Source organism: Amblyomma americanum, chromosome 1 (assembly GCF_052857255.1).
Source record: "Amblyomma americanum isolate KBUSLIRL-KWMA chromosome 1, ASM5285725v1, whole genome shotgun sequence".
Lineage (NCBI taxonomy): Eukaryota > Metazoa > Arthropoda > Arachnida > Ixodida > Ixodidae > Amblyomma > Amblyomma americanum.
This window is the reverse complement of record NC_135497.1, coordinates 194220975-194239169: the sequence shown is the minus strand read 5'-3', so window position 1 is coordinate 194239169 and position 18195 is coordinate 194220975. Positions and strand designations below refer to the sequence as shown.

Here is an 18195-nt window from a genome sequence, read left to right as displayed (position 1 = left end):
TTGGCGACCGCACCTCACCATTGGCTGAAATTGGATGAATTATGCAGACAATGGTGAGGTTCACCGCAGCGCTCTGTCAACAGCAGGCGGTCGGACCTGACCACTAGCTGTCATTGGATACGATATGCGCCAATAGTGAGGTCCGGTCGCCGACCATCCAGTGGCCAGGTAACTTGATGCATAGACGCTTGGAAGCCGCGGGTATGTCTGAGTGACCACTGACGGAGGACAGAATGGACTCAAAATGGACAACGGAAAACGGACAGTTTATAGAATACGGCCCCAGGCCTTGCTGGGGGACCCTGCAGTTTGCGCTACATGGATTAACCTGAATATGGACCGACGACTTTGTTGCCAGTAGAGGCGGCACATGCGATAATTCTTCCATACCCAAACAGAACAATATTACAACTTAGAGCTAAATCAAGAAATTTGAAGGCCCCTTGTGTTCCGCGAGGCCAAGAAAAGGCCGTCTTTCCAGCCAACAAAGCAAAGCAAAGGAAACAAAGCACCACATTTTGAGCCTCGCTTTGGTGCTTTTACCAGCTTGCCTAGCTTTGTGACATAACGGTAATGACGGTGTAACTTTATATACAGATGGGGTTGAGCTTTGGAGGTGTGCTGGCGTTGCTGCCCCCATATTGCTCATTTCGTGTGCAGGAAACAGTTCACAGGTAACAAGTATATTATATAGCTCTAGCATAGCGGAGACGTATTATCGTAGACGTACAACAGATTATACCGAACGGCGGCTGCGAACGCGCAGTGGCCTCACCTCGGCCCGTCCTTGCCACTGCGCGTGCACAGGAAGCGTTCGGTAATCCGGTATACGTCTACGCTAATACGTCTACGCTATGCTAAAACCTTCCATTGAGCACCCGTCGTTTGGTAGTGAAGAACCGAGTCTGATACATTTCTCTCCATAGACATTAACTGCATGGGAAAACGACACATTCTAACCAGTCGCATACAAATGCCTCGCCGTCTTGTCTCGCACTTAAGCGTATCTCTACCATACGCACATTCAGCGCGAATACACAGCAGAGGCCCGTCGTCCTCTTCAGCAGCGCAGTTTTGCGCAAGGCAAACGGCCAACGGCCTGTACAGAAAAAACGTTGAATCTCGGAATTAATGTTGAATCTGCGCGAATGCGAGGTAAGAGCGTAACATCGGGTTGGTCAATCAGCGAGTAAATACATTTTTTGCAACCCATTTGACACGCATGACTTGGGCTAAATAGGATGCGACTGTTTAAATCAACATAAGGCGCACTCCAGGGCTATACCTGTATAGTCCTGCCAAATTTTTGCTCTCGCAGGTACCACGAGAGCTTCATGCGACAGGCGATCAATAGCCTCGTTTCATGCGATGCCCAAGTGTAAAGATATGCATGGGAAGGCGAAAAAAGCACCCAATGTCTACGCGTGTGACTGGCTGACCGCGAAGAGGCTTGACAAAACTGGCTGTCCACCAGACCTCTTTCGAGTTCTTGTACTGGCCTGGTGGAGCAAGAGCTGACCAGAGTCTTGTATTTGTCATCACTTCTACTTTCAGCCGCAGTGCCGCAACCCGTGGGATTCAATATGCCAGCAAACACTAAAAGAAGGAAAACCGCCACGGTCCTACGTCGCATATGAAAAGAGCTCTCTGTTGACCCATCCGCGTAGACATGGAGGAAGTCGGAATACTTGCTGTCAAGGCGCTTAAAGGAAGGAAGGAAAGAATTCACAGATTATTTCGTCGTCCAGAGTAGATGTAACCATTAAATGCACCGCAGGAAATGCGTACCGTAACCTTGGACGGCTCATAGATGCCGACAGCCGCACACCAGTCTTGGGAGCGTCATTCATCAAGCCACTTTTCGTTCCTTAACTTCACGAGTGAGAGCGTGCCCGGCTTTCTTTGCCGCTTTTGTGTGTGTGTATCGTTTTGAGGAGTGAGACTCTCAGGCGACCCGCGCGGCCAGCGTTCACCACGTGCCGAAGAAGGGGGGATGGTGCCAGCATGTGCTGCACAGAACGCTGGGACTCCGTCGCCGCCGACCACCACGTCGAAAAACAACAAATTAGAGTTGGTTACTGGTCGTGCTGATGAATGGCGCCTTGGGGCCTGTGTCCTAGGAGTCTAGCGCATAACGTAATGACGGCAGCTCAAGCGGCGATGTCGCCTCGATCCGTATCAAGTGCCACCAGGACTGCGCGTGCTCCTCTCGGGCTGCAAGACAGAACTTAGGCTCCTTCGCGCCGCCCGATGGCTTCGCCCACCACAGGACCGTGAAGGCGCTGCTGTTGACCCATGTGCTGCTCCGGCGGCAGCGCAGCCCGTTGACACCAGGGGGTCAACGGAAAGTTTCGCCAAAGTTAATTTAGATCCATCTGCCTGTTCTCCCTCCGCCCTGGTGCCACGATCACCCGCGGCGCGTCGACAACGGGACCTAACAGCACTTCATACTTAAAAGCTTGTATTCAATATCAGTTCTTAGTGCATTCCTCCCTGAGTGCAGCTCTCAGTGCAGTGCCCCATTTTCCGCCGCGATCCGGCAGGCCCTCTTGATCAGCCGTCGTTGTTCTTGCGGATTGGTGCTGGTCACAGTAGATACCCAGGAAAATAAGTGTGGCGCTGGTGATGGGAGGTCGGTTCGTGGTTGTCCCATGTGGAGTGCGGGGTATGAATGATTCATATTTAGGATAATTTGTAAGGTGAACATTCCCTTCAGTTTGCAGCAAAAAGGGAACGTGAAGTCTCGGTGAAATGGAGTCTTGTAAAATGCAGTGCGCTGAATACTAAGACTGCAGTAAAAACGGAAGTCTTGATTGCACCGTACTGCGCAATGCGCTCCAACTGCAGCCAACAACTTTAGTGTGTCTCACTTTTCGTTGTTTCCGGCGTGGAAGCCAGCTGGCGTCGACAAATCGGGGTACGGTTCCTTGACTGGCTCGCGGCCTTTAGTAGATCATCGGTAGCCTAGCCCCATACGTAAGCCCGGGCTCTGTTATACTGTGCGAACAGCATTCAGAATGCGACCTCTGATTGATTGCCGTCGCGAGCTATAAGTTCCACTGCAGCCGGCAACGAATTGTGAGCCTGTTCGTCTGCCTTAGCTTGGATGCAGACCACTGGGACAGAGCCAGTGCGGCTGCGCGCCCTAAGCTCTATAAAACACCTACTGGTTAGTAGCTGCATTGAAAACTGCTCCTCCTAGCTGAACAAGTCGTGGACACGAAAAGCCTGCGAGTCCATTGCACTAAGATAGAGGAAAGACTTTTTCAGAATAAAAAACACAGAGAAAGAGAAACAAAATTGATTTTCTGACCCTGGTCTGGGTCGCCATCCCAAGTCGGACCCTGAGTCAGATTGCACTGGCCTGCTAATCTATGCTCTAGGCCGGGATCGCAGGAGGAGAGATACAAGCTCATTATGACGGGTGTCTCTGAAAACAGAGAGAGTGCGTGCGAGTGACCGCAACCTGGCTAGTAGAAAGCCTATTCGTAGCCGGTAGTAGAGTCCCTTAGTGCGAAAATTTAGTCGGTGTCAACAAGGACCACATTCATAAGGTGGCTTTTAAAAGCTATTTTTGGTGAGTTGCACTACGCACTTAATTAGGCCGCAGGAGTCGGAATCGCAAGGTTATCGTACGTACAAGGTTATTAAGTACAAGACTGGTTCATGTACGGCTGGTGCCTTTGCCGCCGTAGTAACTGGCCAGCGCATGGTCGGTGGCCACTCATGACTGAGCCATAAAGCTTTGAGAAATTGGCGTGCCATCTTTCTGCCTATGCTTTCCGATTACGGATATGTGATATGGTTTCTGAAGCTCTGTTATGCACAGTTGCACTCAACAGTTCTGGAAAAAAGCAATTTTGAATGGAAAATAATTTAGTTTATGAACGCAGTTTTTTAATCGATTGTAAGATTTCACTATAAAAGACAATATATTTCCGCGGATCTCTCCTCGGCAAGCTTGCATTTTTTTGCTGTTCACGTTTTTTATATCGTCAAAAGCGTTCCCCGTTGGTATTAACTGCTCGGTGCGAGCGTTGGAAAGACATTAAAAGAAATATTTTGTTACGCATTGGAAGAATGGATCATTACCTTCAATGTTTCCATAACAGTACCTTACAATGTTCGACTATTCGACATTTTTATCTAAGAATGTTGGACATGGACGGGTCATTATTTATACCACCCTACCGCAGATTTGATCCTTTTAACCCCTGCAAGTGTGATCAATGTGCCACACCTCTCCCCCGAAACGTAAACAAGAAAAAAAAAGTATATTCCAGGTTATGGTTAAGAATGTAAAGAGATTTCTGCGTAACATGCTCATGAAATAAAGATTTATGGGCGAAATGCCCAGAACTAGCCTGTTAGGTAAGCGCGGTTGGCGATTGACAAGCTCCTTTCTTTATCATTACCAAGCAGGCGGAATAGCATCGGCTATTGCTATTCGCCAATCCCAAAGCGCTTTTACGAAAAAAAAAATCCGTGAATCTCCAGATTATTACCTTGGTTGGATTACGCGCGTCATGCAGACAACCTTGCGAGGACGAGGAGATACGCGTATACCTATGTCTCCGCGCAAAGTTCGTGGAAATGAATAACATGAGGTTGAGAGAGGTTGAGTTGAGACGGTGGTCGTAAGTCACTGGTGTAGTTAGCCTATAGCCATTATTCTGCCGACAATAATATGCTGTTGCCGTTTGATGCGGTGCTTGGTTTCGCTTTTGTCACGATTCAGGGAAAACATGAGCCCAGCACCACGACATATCTCATCATTATACCTTGCAACCGGCAGGGCAGATAACATCACGATAGGCTTCCTTCCCCTGCGAACACTGTACATTACGAAAGACCGGATAAGACGCAAGCAATGACGGGGCAGCTGCCTGGGGTGCTTTCGCGATTTTTCTGAGTCATGTGCCAGCACGCCTTTCACGAAGACAAAGAAAAAAAAAAGGAAGTTGCAGGTACAAAAGCACAAAAGCGTACGCCGACCGTTCGGCGCAGTTAATAATTATTATTATTAACTGCGCCGAACGGTTGGCGTACGCTTTTGTGCTTTTGTACTCTTTTTGTTCGACAGAGCTCAATGCAGCAGCGACGGACGCCTGCAACATTGTGAGGACTCGCCGCCGCCGTTCTTTTCAGAGGCCGGCTTGTGCTGCGCGGGGACATGTGCGCAAGCAGCGTGTATATGGCGCAGTCTTGGCTGGCATCAAATGTTCGCTGCTTCTTTCATATGAACAGGACTAGTTATACTTGCACATGCGCAATCAAGCACTGCGTGCACTTCTGCGAATTGTATGAATGAAACTGACACAGGAGTCGGAGTACTAATCATACGCCAGGTGGAATCACGATTGGCTGGCGCCTTCGAGCTGGCCAACCACAGCAGCCACTGGATCGAAAACCAAGGCGTCGATCAACTGCGAGCAGAACACAAGTAGTGTAGTGATGCCGGCACAAGGCCAATTCAGCCTAGTCGCCAGCCATGCCACGGATGGCTCGTGCCTCCTGCATCCAAAAGTTGCCCCTGCCACCTGCCGCGCCTTGTCTTCGCCGGGGACATCCCCGTTCGGGACAAGGCACTGTCCTTATCCTTTCATGCGAAGTGAGATCTGTTACAAACTGCTAGGACGGGCGACACTCCTGTGGCCTGGGTACACTGGGCTGGTGGGGAATGATTTCAGTTTGATCGGAGCAGCGACTTCGTGCAGTCGTCCGTCTACAGGATCCCGCGGTCGCTCAGAGGCACCGTGATTCGGCCAGTCGTTAGCAGCTGGCGCCTCAACGACTTGCGGGCTGAGTGCCGTGAAAGGGCGCCTCAAGAACGTACCTAGGGGTTTCAGTACGTAGTACGCCGTGCCGTATGCTTTCCTCTGTTCACGAGTAAATAATTTGTGAATATACCGGGTGTTTCAGCGAACACTTTTAAATTAAAATTCCTGAAAATATTGGGTTCAATATAGCAAAAAAAAAAATAGATGTAGGATCGCACTCTCTGCCCCGGCGGACACAATATTCTGCAAAACCCTATGCTGCAAAACCCCCAGGTAATTAACAAAAAGCCTACTAATTAAGTTTTCAATTATCGTAGCTGGATGGTTAGTCCCAATTGGGAATTTGATGCCGTGGACAAGACGATGTCGCATCAGTTTTTGAAACGAAGAAAAACTCAATTTGTAGAGCCCTGCAGCGCGAAGAAATCCGACGCCTTATCCCACACGCGACCGAAACTGAGCTACTCTAGTGCACTGTAACTGAGCGCACGAGGAGCGCCGGAAGTATGGCGTAAGCGAAGCGTCCGCTGGTGACGTGTCGTAACGAATGCAGCGCTCAATTCGAAACGCGTGTGCTAACCTTCCTCGCTAGAGAACATCGGCGCTCAGCTTAGACCGCGGCCGCCGTTATCGACTGCTTCGTCGCTCGGAGTAAGAAAAATAATAGTCATCGTCTGCTAGAGCGGCCGTCGCTTTTGAGAAACTCTGCCTATCTGGTTAACTCCAGAGAGAGTTTTTTAAATATTTTATTTTTATTTTCGTCACTAGCTTCGTGAAAGGGATAAAGGTACTCTTCTCTGACAGTGTGCAGATTACTGTATGACGTTAAATAGTGTCGCCATATCGACATGCATTGTATTATTTCTGTCAAGCGTCTATTTCTTTTATGCGGCATCGGCTTGAATGCTACAATAAATGAGAATCACTTCGTAGATGAAGATATTCTAACTGAAAACATTGCAAAATTTTAGAACTAAGATGCTCCGTACTGGCTCGCTCAATACGGTTGCCGTGTGCTGTATCAGACACGTGCCGTACTGTAAGAAGTGCTAGTACTTAATTAGGAAACCTTGTCCGCAGATATTTACCACTTTCTAGTTGTATAACAAACAGGAATGAATGAAATTTGTACCTTTTATGAATTTAGTTGGTTGCAGCCCCACGTGGACACTCCAGGAAAGAACTAGTGTGTGGGATGAGAAGAAGCTGTTTTCACATCACGTGTTCAAAATGCTTGCCGTCCATTGCGATGCACAGCAGAATGAGGTCTTTGACGGAATTCACAGCAGAAATGAGCTTCTATCGGGGAATCTTTTCAATTGATATCTTGATACGCTCCTTCAGGTTTTCGAAGTTCGCTGGCTTCGTATTGAAAACTTCGCTCTTAACGAATCCCCAGAGGAAGGTATCCAGTGGTGACAAATCGGGCGATCTTGGAGGCCGCGCTGTATTTGTAGCTTCAAATGATGCGTAACACATTAATAAGCATGTACCACCAAGTAAAATTAGCCTTCGCTCAGTACCTAACTTGCAAGTAAATTTATTCTTCCATGGTGTTTCGGTCTCGGTTTCAGCAGTCGAAAGACAGTTTAGACGCCGCGTGAGCACCAGATCACGTGTAGCATACAGAAACTGGAATATAATAGCGCTTCGTTCACGTACGCCATTAAGGCTTGTGGAGGAGTTTAGAGCAAGAGTTTGGATTAATTAAACTACAGCGTGGTTATATCGCAGTTTTTGTATGCCCCACATGATGTGACGTCGCCAGCGCAGCAGCTATCGTAGCAGAAACCGAAGCGACAGAGGTAACAAAAAATCACTTATACATTTATTACGCACTAATGAATTCCACGTGAACCATGTTTACTAATGTCGTACGCATCGTTCCAGAACAAGAGCGCATTAAAAAAAATTTCTACGAACAATCCGCTCCTGTATACAGACGCTTCATTTTTAAAATTTGATAATGGCACTCACCATTGTACGCTCGAAATACCACGAACGAAAACACCTTGAATTTCTACTGAAGAGAGAACAGGAAAAGTAGGTCCTTTTATTAGTTCTGGAAAATACACAAGCCACACACACCAGTTACACTGCTGCAATCAAGAACACACAACTTGTACGAAGGATAACTTAAGTGGAAGAAGAGAAGGCTACATCGGTGGACCCGACCTCGCTTACTTCTTTTTCTTCTTGCCTTTGCTTTTCTTCTTTTTACCCTTTGATCCTTTCTTCTTGCTTTTCGAGCCCTTTTTGCTCCCCTTCTTGCTTCCCTTCTTGCTGCCCTTCTTGCTGCCTTTCTTGCCGCCTTTCTTGCCTTTGGAGCCCTTCTTCTTGCTCTTGGAGCCCTTTTTGCTGCCTTTCTTGCTGCCTTTCTTCTTGTCCTTGGATCCCTTTTTGCCGCCCTTGTCCTTCTTAGGCGACTTCTTGCCCTTCTTGCCCTTGGGTGACTTGGCGTCCTTCTTGGGCGTCTCGCTTTTTTCCGCCGTCGTGGTGCCCGAAGTTTGCGATGACTTGCCCTCCACCTGGATCGGGATGATGTACTCCTTGCCCACAGCAGGCTGCTGCATCAGGTACTCCTCGCCTGGCAGAAACTCACCGCGGTACACCTCGTGCACCACTCTGCGCGCCAGCCGGTCGTCGCGCGGAGCAGCGAACTCGTCGGCCGGAGGCATGCCGCCGCCGTGAAGCTGGGCCGTCATGGCAGCGGCTGACCCACCGGACTGCGCCGCGTACTGTTGGTCCAAGTACGCCTGCTGGGCACCCATCAAGTAGCTGGCCTGCTGGTGGAACATGATGGGGTCGTTCTCCAGAAGCCGGTTCATGCGCTGGATCTGCTGGAGCCGGTGGAAGGTCTCCACGTCGCCAGTGGCCAGCAGGTCCCGCTCGTTGCGGATGCGGCCCGGCCGACCAGCGCCACCGGCCCGGTCCATGTCCATCAGGATGTCCAGGTCGCCCTTCTTGCCTTTTCCCTTGCCTTTTCCCTTGCTCTTCCTGCCCTTGGCGTGGCGATCGCGGCGCGGACCGCGCAGGCAGCGCAGCTCGTAGCTCACGCACAGGTTGAACATGTAAATTAGCGAATTGGTGATGCTCAGTACCTGCACGCAAAGGAACCGCCACGATCACCATCTGGAAGCCAGGCCGCACAAACCAAACAATACTTTCGTGACCGTCATTTTACATTTATAACCTCGGCCATTCTGATATTGTAGGAGCATCGTATATGAAATTCCAAATGTGCGTTTAAAATTGATTTAAACTAGTCAGCTTTACATACTCAGAAAGATGCACTGTGGGTGCTTGCTTGCATGCAGCATTCAAGGCTTATCGCTTCGTAAACACCCATTGCTTTGCTGCGGGTCAGCGAGGGTTATTCTATAAAGCGCCCACAAGCACGCTGCAATTTGCGTGAACAACCGAAGCATGAACTAGTGTACTCGCTATTCACTGACAACCAACGCATTTGCACGTAGATACGTTACCCCTCCTGCGATGGTCTGCTTGACGTCTCCATGCATGTACTCTTCAAAGATGAAACCCACGGTGAACGGGAAGTATGTAATAGTGGCCAGCAGGTAGTTAATTCGGTACTGAAACAAAAGGAACATCGAGCAAGAATTGAGACCAATAAATGTGCGCCACCTATAATGCCACTAAACTGAAATGATAAACCAGGAGGTCGTGAAACCACGTCATTCTGAGGCACAACACAGTACATGCGGGAGTGGGACTGCCACGGTAGGTGGCAAGTTTTCTATTCTGCTCTATATTGCTAGCAGCTTCTTGCCTACATAAAGCAGCTAAAACTTGTGCCGTCAGAAAAACTCACATTTGAACTCATACAGGCAGCTGCATTCTTAGTTAACAGCCATTGCTAATGCTATGTTAACTTGTTTCAAGATGGTTTCTCTCTCACGTAAACTGCCACAGATAACGTCATGGCTTCTGTTGCAAGGATACTCCGTTAAGGGCAAGTTGGTTCATGATGAGGATTAACATGACGCGAAAAAACAAGAATGAAAGGAAGGAAAAAGCCGTATGAGAAGCGTTGGAAAGTTGGCATACAGCGCGACCACAGCACATGCGCTTTTGGGTCACGTGAGACATAGCTTTCAACAGGGCTTTAAGTGCGTCTCCATCTAGTGGTTCGAGCACAGGTGGAGAGGGTAATGTAGGAAGAGAGAGAAAGCGGCTGGCAGCCTGTTTTACGCATAGTTTATACAAAGTGGAGAAATAAATTTAAGGTTGTTTTTCTTTTCTCAGTTTATAACATATTTTTATACAAAGTGCAGGGAGAAATCATCAGTCTATGACACAGACCTTAAACAAGCCATCCCCACGCTCTGCCAGTGTGCTCGATGGCATCTGAAGTAAAGCATCTTACAGTGAAACGAAGCGTCGGTATAGTTCTACCGCATCCATATTCATGAAACCACTACTATACAGTATTTTAGAAAACGTGGATAAAGGTAGCCTTTCTGAACATTCGCCAATACCCAAAGACAATGAAGGCGAGGGGGGTCTCAGACCCCCCTCCAGTAATGACGAGGGGTCTGAGACCCCCCGAGACACCCCTGACTTTAAGCCCTAGATTTCAGTATTTTAGCGCAGTATTTATGTTCATTGCTCGCGCGCAGAAGTAATAATAAAAATAAACATTCGCATACATGCGAGAAAGATAAATTGTTTCAACTAAACTGGATTACCCGATGCATAGGGAAAGAAGGTTGAGGCAGTTTGCTTTTGTGACCAAGTCCGCATTCTATGAAACTGACAGTTAGTAATTGCGTTTATCATGCGCAGTCAAAAGTTCATCACAGTAATTATTCCAAAAGCTGTTCTGTTTAAACTGCCCCGGCGGTCGTAAGCAGTGCAGCGCTATATCGATTGTGACATCAAGCTATGATTCAGACTGCGGAAATAAATACATCGGGGTTTCAGTCAAGTTGCTAAATTTCTAGTCGTACGAAATAGCATGAAGCTTAGAATAATTTTGGTGGTGGGAGTTATTTGGCGCAAACTGTAAAGCAAAGCCCATTACTGAAATGAAAAAAATAACATTTTGCTGAGCAAAGCTGGATTTAAAGTGACGTTAAATATGACTTCATTTATGGTTGTATGTTGGAGAATGAAAAGTAAAGAGAGAACACTCGGTGGTGTTCAAGAATCGTAACTTCTTTTTTCTGAAGCACAAGATGAAGGAAACTCCTGGCGGCAATATAGGCACTCGCTTGAACTCCTCGCGCGATGAAATAATTATCCTGCATGTCACTTCGATGATGCTAGCTGAATTATGTCGGCTTAACCAGCAGCCCCTTCTGCTCCCGCAGTTGTCCATTTTGTTTCCTTTCTGACGTGGAACCCGTCCTTGCAGTTAATGTTCCAGTGCACTATTCTTGTGCTTAGAGCGGTACAGCCCTCTTGCACATAGAACTATAGCAATACAAACATTCGCGCTCTTCAATCTGCGCAAGCCCTCCAGACCTGCCTTCATCTGAAAAGTTGGCAGCAAATATTTACGGAATGTGTGGCCTCGGAAGCAGATTTATCGCAGCGCTGCATAACCTGGCATGCATGTTCATGGATGTTCAGTGCATTCATGTCCTTTCATGCTTCAAGACATCTCAGGGACTGTTTCGCCTGACGGCGCCGTAATGATTTTCTTTACATGCCCGCGTCAGTAAACTTTTGCGGCCGATAATACATTGGGGTTGGAACCGCAAGGGCGCATATTACGACTCTCATCCGGCTTCCCTCTGACCACCCTGCACACCTTTCTGCATCGAGGCAGCTAACAACGTTCAACAAAATCCTTTATGCTCATTGCGTCATACTGCCATCACAATTTACACCCGTTTATAGATCATAACCTCCATTGTCGCACGCAAGAGAGAGAGAGAGAGAGAAAGGGGGAAAATTTATGCAAGTTGCAGAGTTTAGCGTCCCGAAGCGACACATGGACAGCATTTATTCAGTGCACTTAAAAGTACGGCACTGTCGGCATCGACTTCGGATGCTCCTGTTTATACCTGACACCAGGAAAAAAGTTAGTGTGGCGTCTTCAGCACTGCAGCTGGGTATACGTTACATTTCTGCAAGGGATCCCCAGACAGCGAATGCATGTCTACAAAGACGGCTCTGTGAACTACACCAGTTCTTCAGGCTCTGTGGTCGTCCTGGCAAGGTCTGTCGTGAATAAAGTGAAAAAAATCTGTCCAGACATTTTCGACGGAATTTGTGCTCTTAGTGTTACCGTGGGGTTCACAAGACATGAGCCCTCAGCAGTGGTAAATATCGCTTCTAAAACGGCCCTCCAAGGCCTATACAAGCCGCACTAAAGGCCGCAAACGCCATGAACAATTGGTCTGTGGAATACAAGGGCTGCTTCACGGTGCCATCATCAAAGGACACGATAGACTATACTAGTGGCTGTCGGGACACTGATGCACCAGCGGGAACTCATGTTTGTGAACGAAGACGTCAGACCTGCTCACAACGTATACCTGTCTTCAATGAATTCAACGGGTTGGTTCCATAGAGTTTCACAGGAGCTCAAGCGCGCACCTCGGAACTTGGGTCGTGTTTTTCAATTCACTCTGCACCCCCTGAATCCAAAATAAAGCACCGTCTTTTTCCTCGCATACCGGAACGTGAAGTAATCTGCTAGATCGCCTGGGTATAGACGCTGCATTTACGAGCCATACTCGTTCCCCACCGGTATGGGCGACAGCTCTGCCTGTGGTGGGCGTGGATGTGATGAGACGAAAGAACGAACACTCGGTGCACGTCTTGTGTTTAGTGCGAATGTACAAACGCTGTGGTGTGCACTAAATCGCTTCGATACTCGCCCGCTGGGGGAGACCATAATCCTCGGTTGGCGGCCACAGTGATCGACAGCCATGAAGGATTGCCGGGCACTGCTCCACCTCTTGAGGTAGTCATGTTCGCTTGACACGTTGTCACAGTGCCACGTGGTTCCCGCGTCCCTTCATCCTTCTCCTTTCTCTTTCCCCTTTATATCTTTTCTTCCCCTTACCCTAGATCAGGCAGAGTACAACTGTTTTAACCTCCCGCCTTGACTTTACTTTTTTTTTAGTTTCGTAAGCCCCACGCCTAAGCCGAGCTAAGCAGTATTAAAAATAAATAAAGAACTACCAAAACTAGCTCAGTAGAGTTTTTTTAGTAAAGTTTGGGTCAATACATCTTAAGTAGCGTCAGTGTAGTAAATCCAAATGACTTCACTGTATGCGCGATGACTCTAAGGAAACGCTAAAGAACTGTAAGCGTAGCACGAACTTTGTCCCGCTATTTATTAGAATTGGAAAGTAAACTACAGCTGGCAGCAGTGAATTACGAGTTGAATTGGCAAAGCCTCTAGCACTTGACAGCGATTCGTTCCTGGCTCGCGGCCGCCGCTTCAGCGATCGCTGTACCCCGGCCAGATTCCAAGTGCACGATTACGAAAATGCTGACGCTCCAACAGCTTGGGGTTTTGCGCGCGCCAGCTGTGCCTTCCACTTCAGTGTCAACAAAGTGTAAGACGCAGCAAAAAGACTTTGTAATAGAGTTGACAGCAGCAAATGGACGATGGAAGAAATTATTTGCGGCACCCTTTAGCGGAACTCTGTACCCACAGAGGCCTCATTTTCGGCGTCTAGCCTTGATAACCAGAGAAATTGGGCTAATCCGCACTAAACCGTCGCCAAACACCCCTTTTTACCCATGAAATAATTCCCTGTGTAGAAACATATGCACCGACTTTCTCTGTTGGGAGAAATGTTGACCTTAAGCACATTTGCGAACTTGTTACCACGGCCGACTTTAAAACCCCTTTCGATTACATTTTATTATTTGTTCAAAGATACTTGCAGCACCACGAAGGCTTTATTACAGGCGGAAGGTACGACGAAATAAAATATCGCGGGTACCCGAGTCAGATGATGAGACATTCGGACAACACGTGGAATAGCCATAGTACACAAGGAAAACTAACGCACACGCTCGCGCACATAGACAATGTTAACATAAAATGCATTGTTCCACCGTCCCTGGCCTGGTAAAAACGATTCCGCATCCATGCCATCTGTAGATTCGGCGAGCACCTACCAGGACAGAGTTGGGCAGCTCCGTAGAGCCCATGATGGTGCACATAAGAAGGAGAGCGGACGTGAGGACGAACGTGAACACGGTCATCGTCATCAGGAACGCGTCGATGCGGAGGCGGTACAGGCCCGTGCTGACGTCGTAGTGTCCACCCATTAGGATCAACATCAACACCAAACCGATGAGCTGAAAACAGTAACGAGATGAAAGCGTCGTTTGCAGATGCCATTTCACGCTGTACGACCCGAATATAGTTGGCATTGAGGAAACAAGAACGTTTATTGCTCGGAAAAGCAGTTGACTACGCTTGACAGCAAACTATAGTTTCCTTTTTCTCGAAGAGTTTGAACTCTTTTTTTCCTGTATTAAATATCATAAGCTTGGTAACGGCGGCGCGTGTTCTGTTTGGCTGTCAGCCACGAAAGTCGCGGACCACACAGGGTTATTGGAAGGCGCCACTGTAGAAGCGTGGGGCTCTTGATGGCACGTTACTGCGTTTTACTCGCTTTAGCCTCCCATCATCGACACCAACCACACCTTGTACATGTGATTTTATCGGTATTAGCAATGAACCCTCATATTTCATCGTGAGGACTCCACTGGAGGCCTATCGACATTGCAGCAGCAAGCTAAACAATCGCGCTTACACTGCTGTAGTGTGTACATCCCTCGCTTTTTGCTCACTGCGGCACCTGAAGCTACTTCGTCATGTCAGTCACCAAAGCAACTAGAAACAAAATGCGCACTTAAGCCCAGAGGTCAGCGGAGGCAGTGGAGGCCTGCGTCAGTTGCAGACAATGCTGTCTGACAATATATGGGTAGTTAATCGTGTTGCGTCCGCTTAGTACCGATTCAGTTTCCAGTGCAGCTTGTCCGAGCTTTTAACGCAAGAGCGTTGAAGAGCCCGTGCAGCAGAAGAGCCGGTGTTGTCGCCGGCGTCATTGGCCGTGAGCGAAAAATCCACGCAGCATCCCCAGAGAAGCAACCTAGGCGGGCCACCTAGGTCACGTGGCCGTGTGGCGTCATCACAACCTGCCCACTCGACTCTGAGGAAAGAGCCCACCGTTGTAGGTGGCAGTTACTTTGATGATTGGTCGCGAGAGGTTGCTCGGGAAAAGCAACCTGGGGCGCACAAACTCCACCGGCGGCAGCACCTGCCATCGCAGGGCAGTGGCGCAACGCTTAACCGCTGTACCACTGCTCCAGGAGTGGTATGAAGACTCTAGGGGATCTATGAATGTAAAGGAGAGAATAACCAATTCCGTTTATATGCGCATTAACTCATTACCTCTATCACGTCCTACCCTCAAGGCGGAGAATAAGTGTCCCCGCCATTTTTTTTCTTCAACTTTACTCAAGTGCCAAAGAAACGCCCGAGGAACAAGTGGCGGATCTAAGGAGCTCAGCGATGCGTGAAGAAATGCGCTTCGGTACGTCGTCGCGCATTTTCGATAGTTAGCAACAGCCACACCTGAATCTAATTTCGCTCCCACATTGTTTACAGACGCAATGAGTCATAACAGAGAGCAGCAAAAGCCGCCGAAGAAAACTGCGAGGCATCTTACTCGCGGAACTTGGAGAAAACCTTGCAACTGCCAAATCAATGTTACCGGACGTCGTTAGTTCCGCAAAATTACGGACGCAGCGAGGCCACGTCATTATTCTGAGCTGCCAGATTTGCGCCAAGCCCTTGCGATTCGCTTGCTTCGAAAGGCCGCCTCTGAACAAGTGTACAATAGCTGCACAAAACTGCAGCCTTAAAGGGACACTCAGGGCAAACGGAAGTCAGCCTCTATCCTAAGAGGAAACCTTCATGAGCTAGAATGACAACAGAAAAAAAAAAACGAAATACAGCTATCGCCATCGCTGTTGCTGTTGCTTTGATTTTTAAAATCAAAGCAACAGCACAGAGGTGAAAAGCGCAGCGCGTTCCACTGTCTGAGTGAGGACACCTTTGCTGCGCTGCAAGGATTGGGATGAGTGGGAAAATAAAGTTAGAAAGGAAAGGTGAGAGGTAAGGGGCGTGGTGAAAGGGTAAATGCACCATACAGGGGGGCTAGAGCAACGCGGTCCTCTAAGGTGAGGAGCGCTATTAATTAAATTTTCCTCCTTGCGTTGGGCTCCTCTAAGAAGAGCAGCAGGGCTCTGAAAGCGCGCTTCCTCTTGTCAGGTGGACCATAAGGAAATTGTAGCCCCGTGGCACACTGGGCAGGGAGGCTGAGTTTTCGGTACCTCCAATGCGTCGTTTGCTGCCGGACAAATGTCAACACAGCCATAAAGGGAATCTTATTTTTACTGAGAACAACAAATGAATCGAGTTGGCCTCAGTGTTTCTTATGTGGCTTCCACAAATGCGTAAGGCTACATGCAGTGTGTGGTCAGGCTGGCCGCCGTTCTTCCCTATCCAAATCTCGTTGCTGTGCGTATCTGACATGAGTTTAGGTACTTAAAACACAATAGCTACTCATAATAGACAAGTGCCTGTATACAACCCTGATATATTGCAGCCTCTGCTTTTCAGTTGACGCGTATAGTTGCTCAACACTATAGTTTTTCTAACCTTGCTTCTTTATGAATAGCTGCTGCTATTGCGTGGTATGGTAGGACGTCTAAAATAACCAAGAAAAGCAGGTGGACTTATCCATCTATTGTGAATTATGACATAACAACCACTGCTGTTTTCAGCTGTCGAAAAAAGCTGCGATTGAAACATGGATATCGATTTTAACCGCTAAGCGAGAAGATAAGATAATCCCTTACGATTTGGATCATTTTCAAGAGCCCTCCAGGACTCCGCACGAAGCCCGTAAAGTAGTACGTCATCTTGTCGGTTTAGCTGTCGACCTGAAAGGAAAAAAAAAAGAAGAAAAACGAAGGTACACCGGATTTTAACGCGAGTAATGTACACTCACTTTGCACAAAGATATTCACTCAGAAGAAAGGAAAGAAGTGCACTGGAAATAAGTGGAATCGAATGCGCGAGTTGCCCGACGCAGTACTTATCGTATGACCCTCCCAAGATCAAGTTCAGCTGTCTCTTTAGCGAAGGGAAGTATATTAACGCTTCGATGCGGATGCTGCTGCGTAACGCAATGCAGAGCATAATCCTAAAGCACTGCTCAGCAGTGCTTGAAGCACATGGCTGAGAAATTAACCTCAGAGGATTTGCAAAAAAATGTCCCCGAAAATTTTAAATGTTATCGTTGCGAATGAAGCTGCCCATACTCGCCCACGCTGGCACTTCAGAAGTACTTTGTTTAAGCAACTTGGAGCGTCTGTCATCCAATACAGATATTCACTTCCACAATCCGTGTGTTGCTTTCGGGTGCACTTCAGAGGCAGAAAAACAGCGCTCTTACAGAAGCAGCAGAGTTTAAGGGGGTCTCGTACAAGACATCCGGCTGCTTCGTGCGATCTTGCTGGTGGAACGAAGCGAGTCCGATCTCAGATAATGCATGACTGCTCCGCTCAGCTATTGTATTCACGCCTGCTTCAACAAAGGGTCACCGTCGCACTGTATCGGTAAGCCTTCATGCCCAGATATTTGGCTCGTTAGGTCTCAAGAGCTGAAGCAAAGCAACCTTACTGCCAGTCCACCATCCGCAGACAGCTCTTTGTCAGAAAGATGTCACTTGACTCCATTCCTTAAGCAGGGCTAAGGAAGGAAGCAGATGTAGCGGCCGCGTTCCTCGGCGCAGCGAGGCCGAGCACGAGTGCGCTGTTGGCTAGCGCTAGGGCACTGGAAACACGGCCTTACCGAGACAGACTTCAGGCGCAGGCATACCGGGGTCGTGGCTCGCGCTGCTCGGCTTGTCGGAGGTCGGCATCCCATGTTAACACCACGCTTACCTACGCCCAGGAATCTTGCTTGTCCAACGATGCGGCTATGACATGTTTGTTGTCGCTTTGACCCTATTAAGTGTCGCCGAAACAAATTCCGCCCAATGCGCGTGCCGCTGCTCGCGTGGAGTGGAATTCCTCGTCGTCGTCTGCCATTGAAATGCGCGGCGGAGCTGCCATCCAGAAACACTTCTTTGCCCTCGGCGACTGCACTCGCACAGTGCTAGCGCAATCGCCGAGGACAAAGAAGAGGCGTCTTTGGACGGCAGTTCCGCCGCGTTTTGACCGTGTCAATGGAAGTTTCATCGTGGGAAATATGGCGCCGTCCAACATAGTCCAGCCTTCCGCGCATATGTCACAAAGAATTGTAACTTTTTGTGCTCCTTATAACCCGCCTGTCCACCACATACGCATATAAAAAAAATGAGGACACACGCATACGCGTTAATGGGTTAATTCCCGTATATGC

The 18195-nt window shown here is 48.4% G+C and overlaps 1 protein-coding gene across 1 annotated transcript; it reads right to left on the bottom strand.

The window, feature by feature from the left end:
- Positions 1-7792: 7792 nt before the first annotated feature.
- On the bottom strand, positions 7793-17868 carry LOC144094414 (uncharacterized). Its single transcript, XM_077628370.1, has 5 exons — positions 17644-17868; positions 16647-16730; positions 13890-14072; positions 9266-9373; positions 7793-8881 (listed from the first exon to the last, which is right to left on the bottom strand). Exons 2-5 carry the CDS (start codon positions 16707-16709, stop codon positions 7961-7963), a joined length of 1275 nt encoding a protein of 424 aa, XP_077484496.1. The 5' UTR covers positions 16710-16730; positions 17644-17868; the 3' UTR covers positions 7793-7960.
- Between the last annotated feature and the right edge of the window lie 327 nt (positions 17869-18195).

What these genes read in the sequence shown, in the direction of transcription:
- LOC144094414 (XM_077628370.1), bottom strand. Translation starts at nt 16,709, where the DNA reads ATGACGTACTACTTTACGGGCTTCGTGCGGAGTCCTGGAGGGCTCTTG. An exon ending in AGCTGCCCAACTCTGTCCTG is followed by an intron (nt 9,374 to 13,889) that starts GTAGGTGCTCGC and finishes CTTTTGTTTCAG; the next exon opens with TACCGAATTAACTACCTGCT. An exon ending in AGCAGACCATCGCAGGAGGG is followed by an intron (nt 8,882 to 9,265) that starts GTAACGTATCTA and finishes CTTTGCGTGCAG; the next exon opens with GTACTGAGCATCACCAATTC.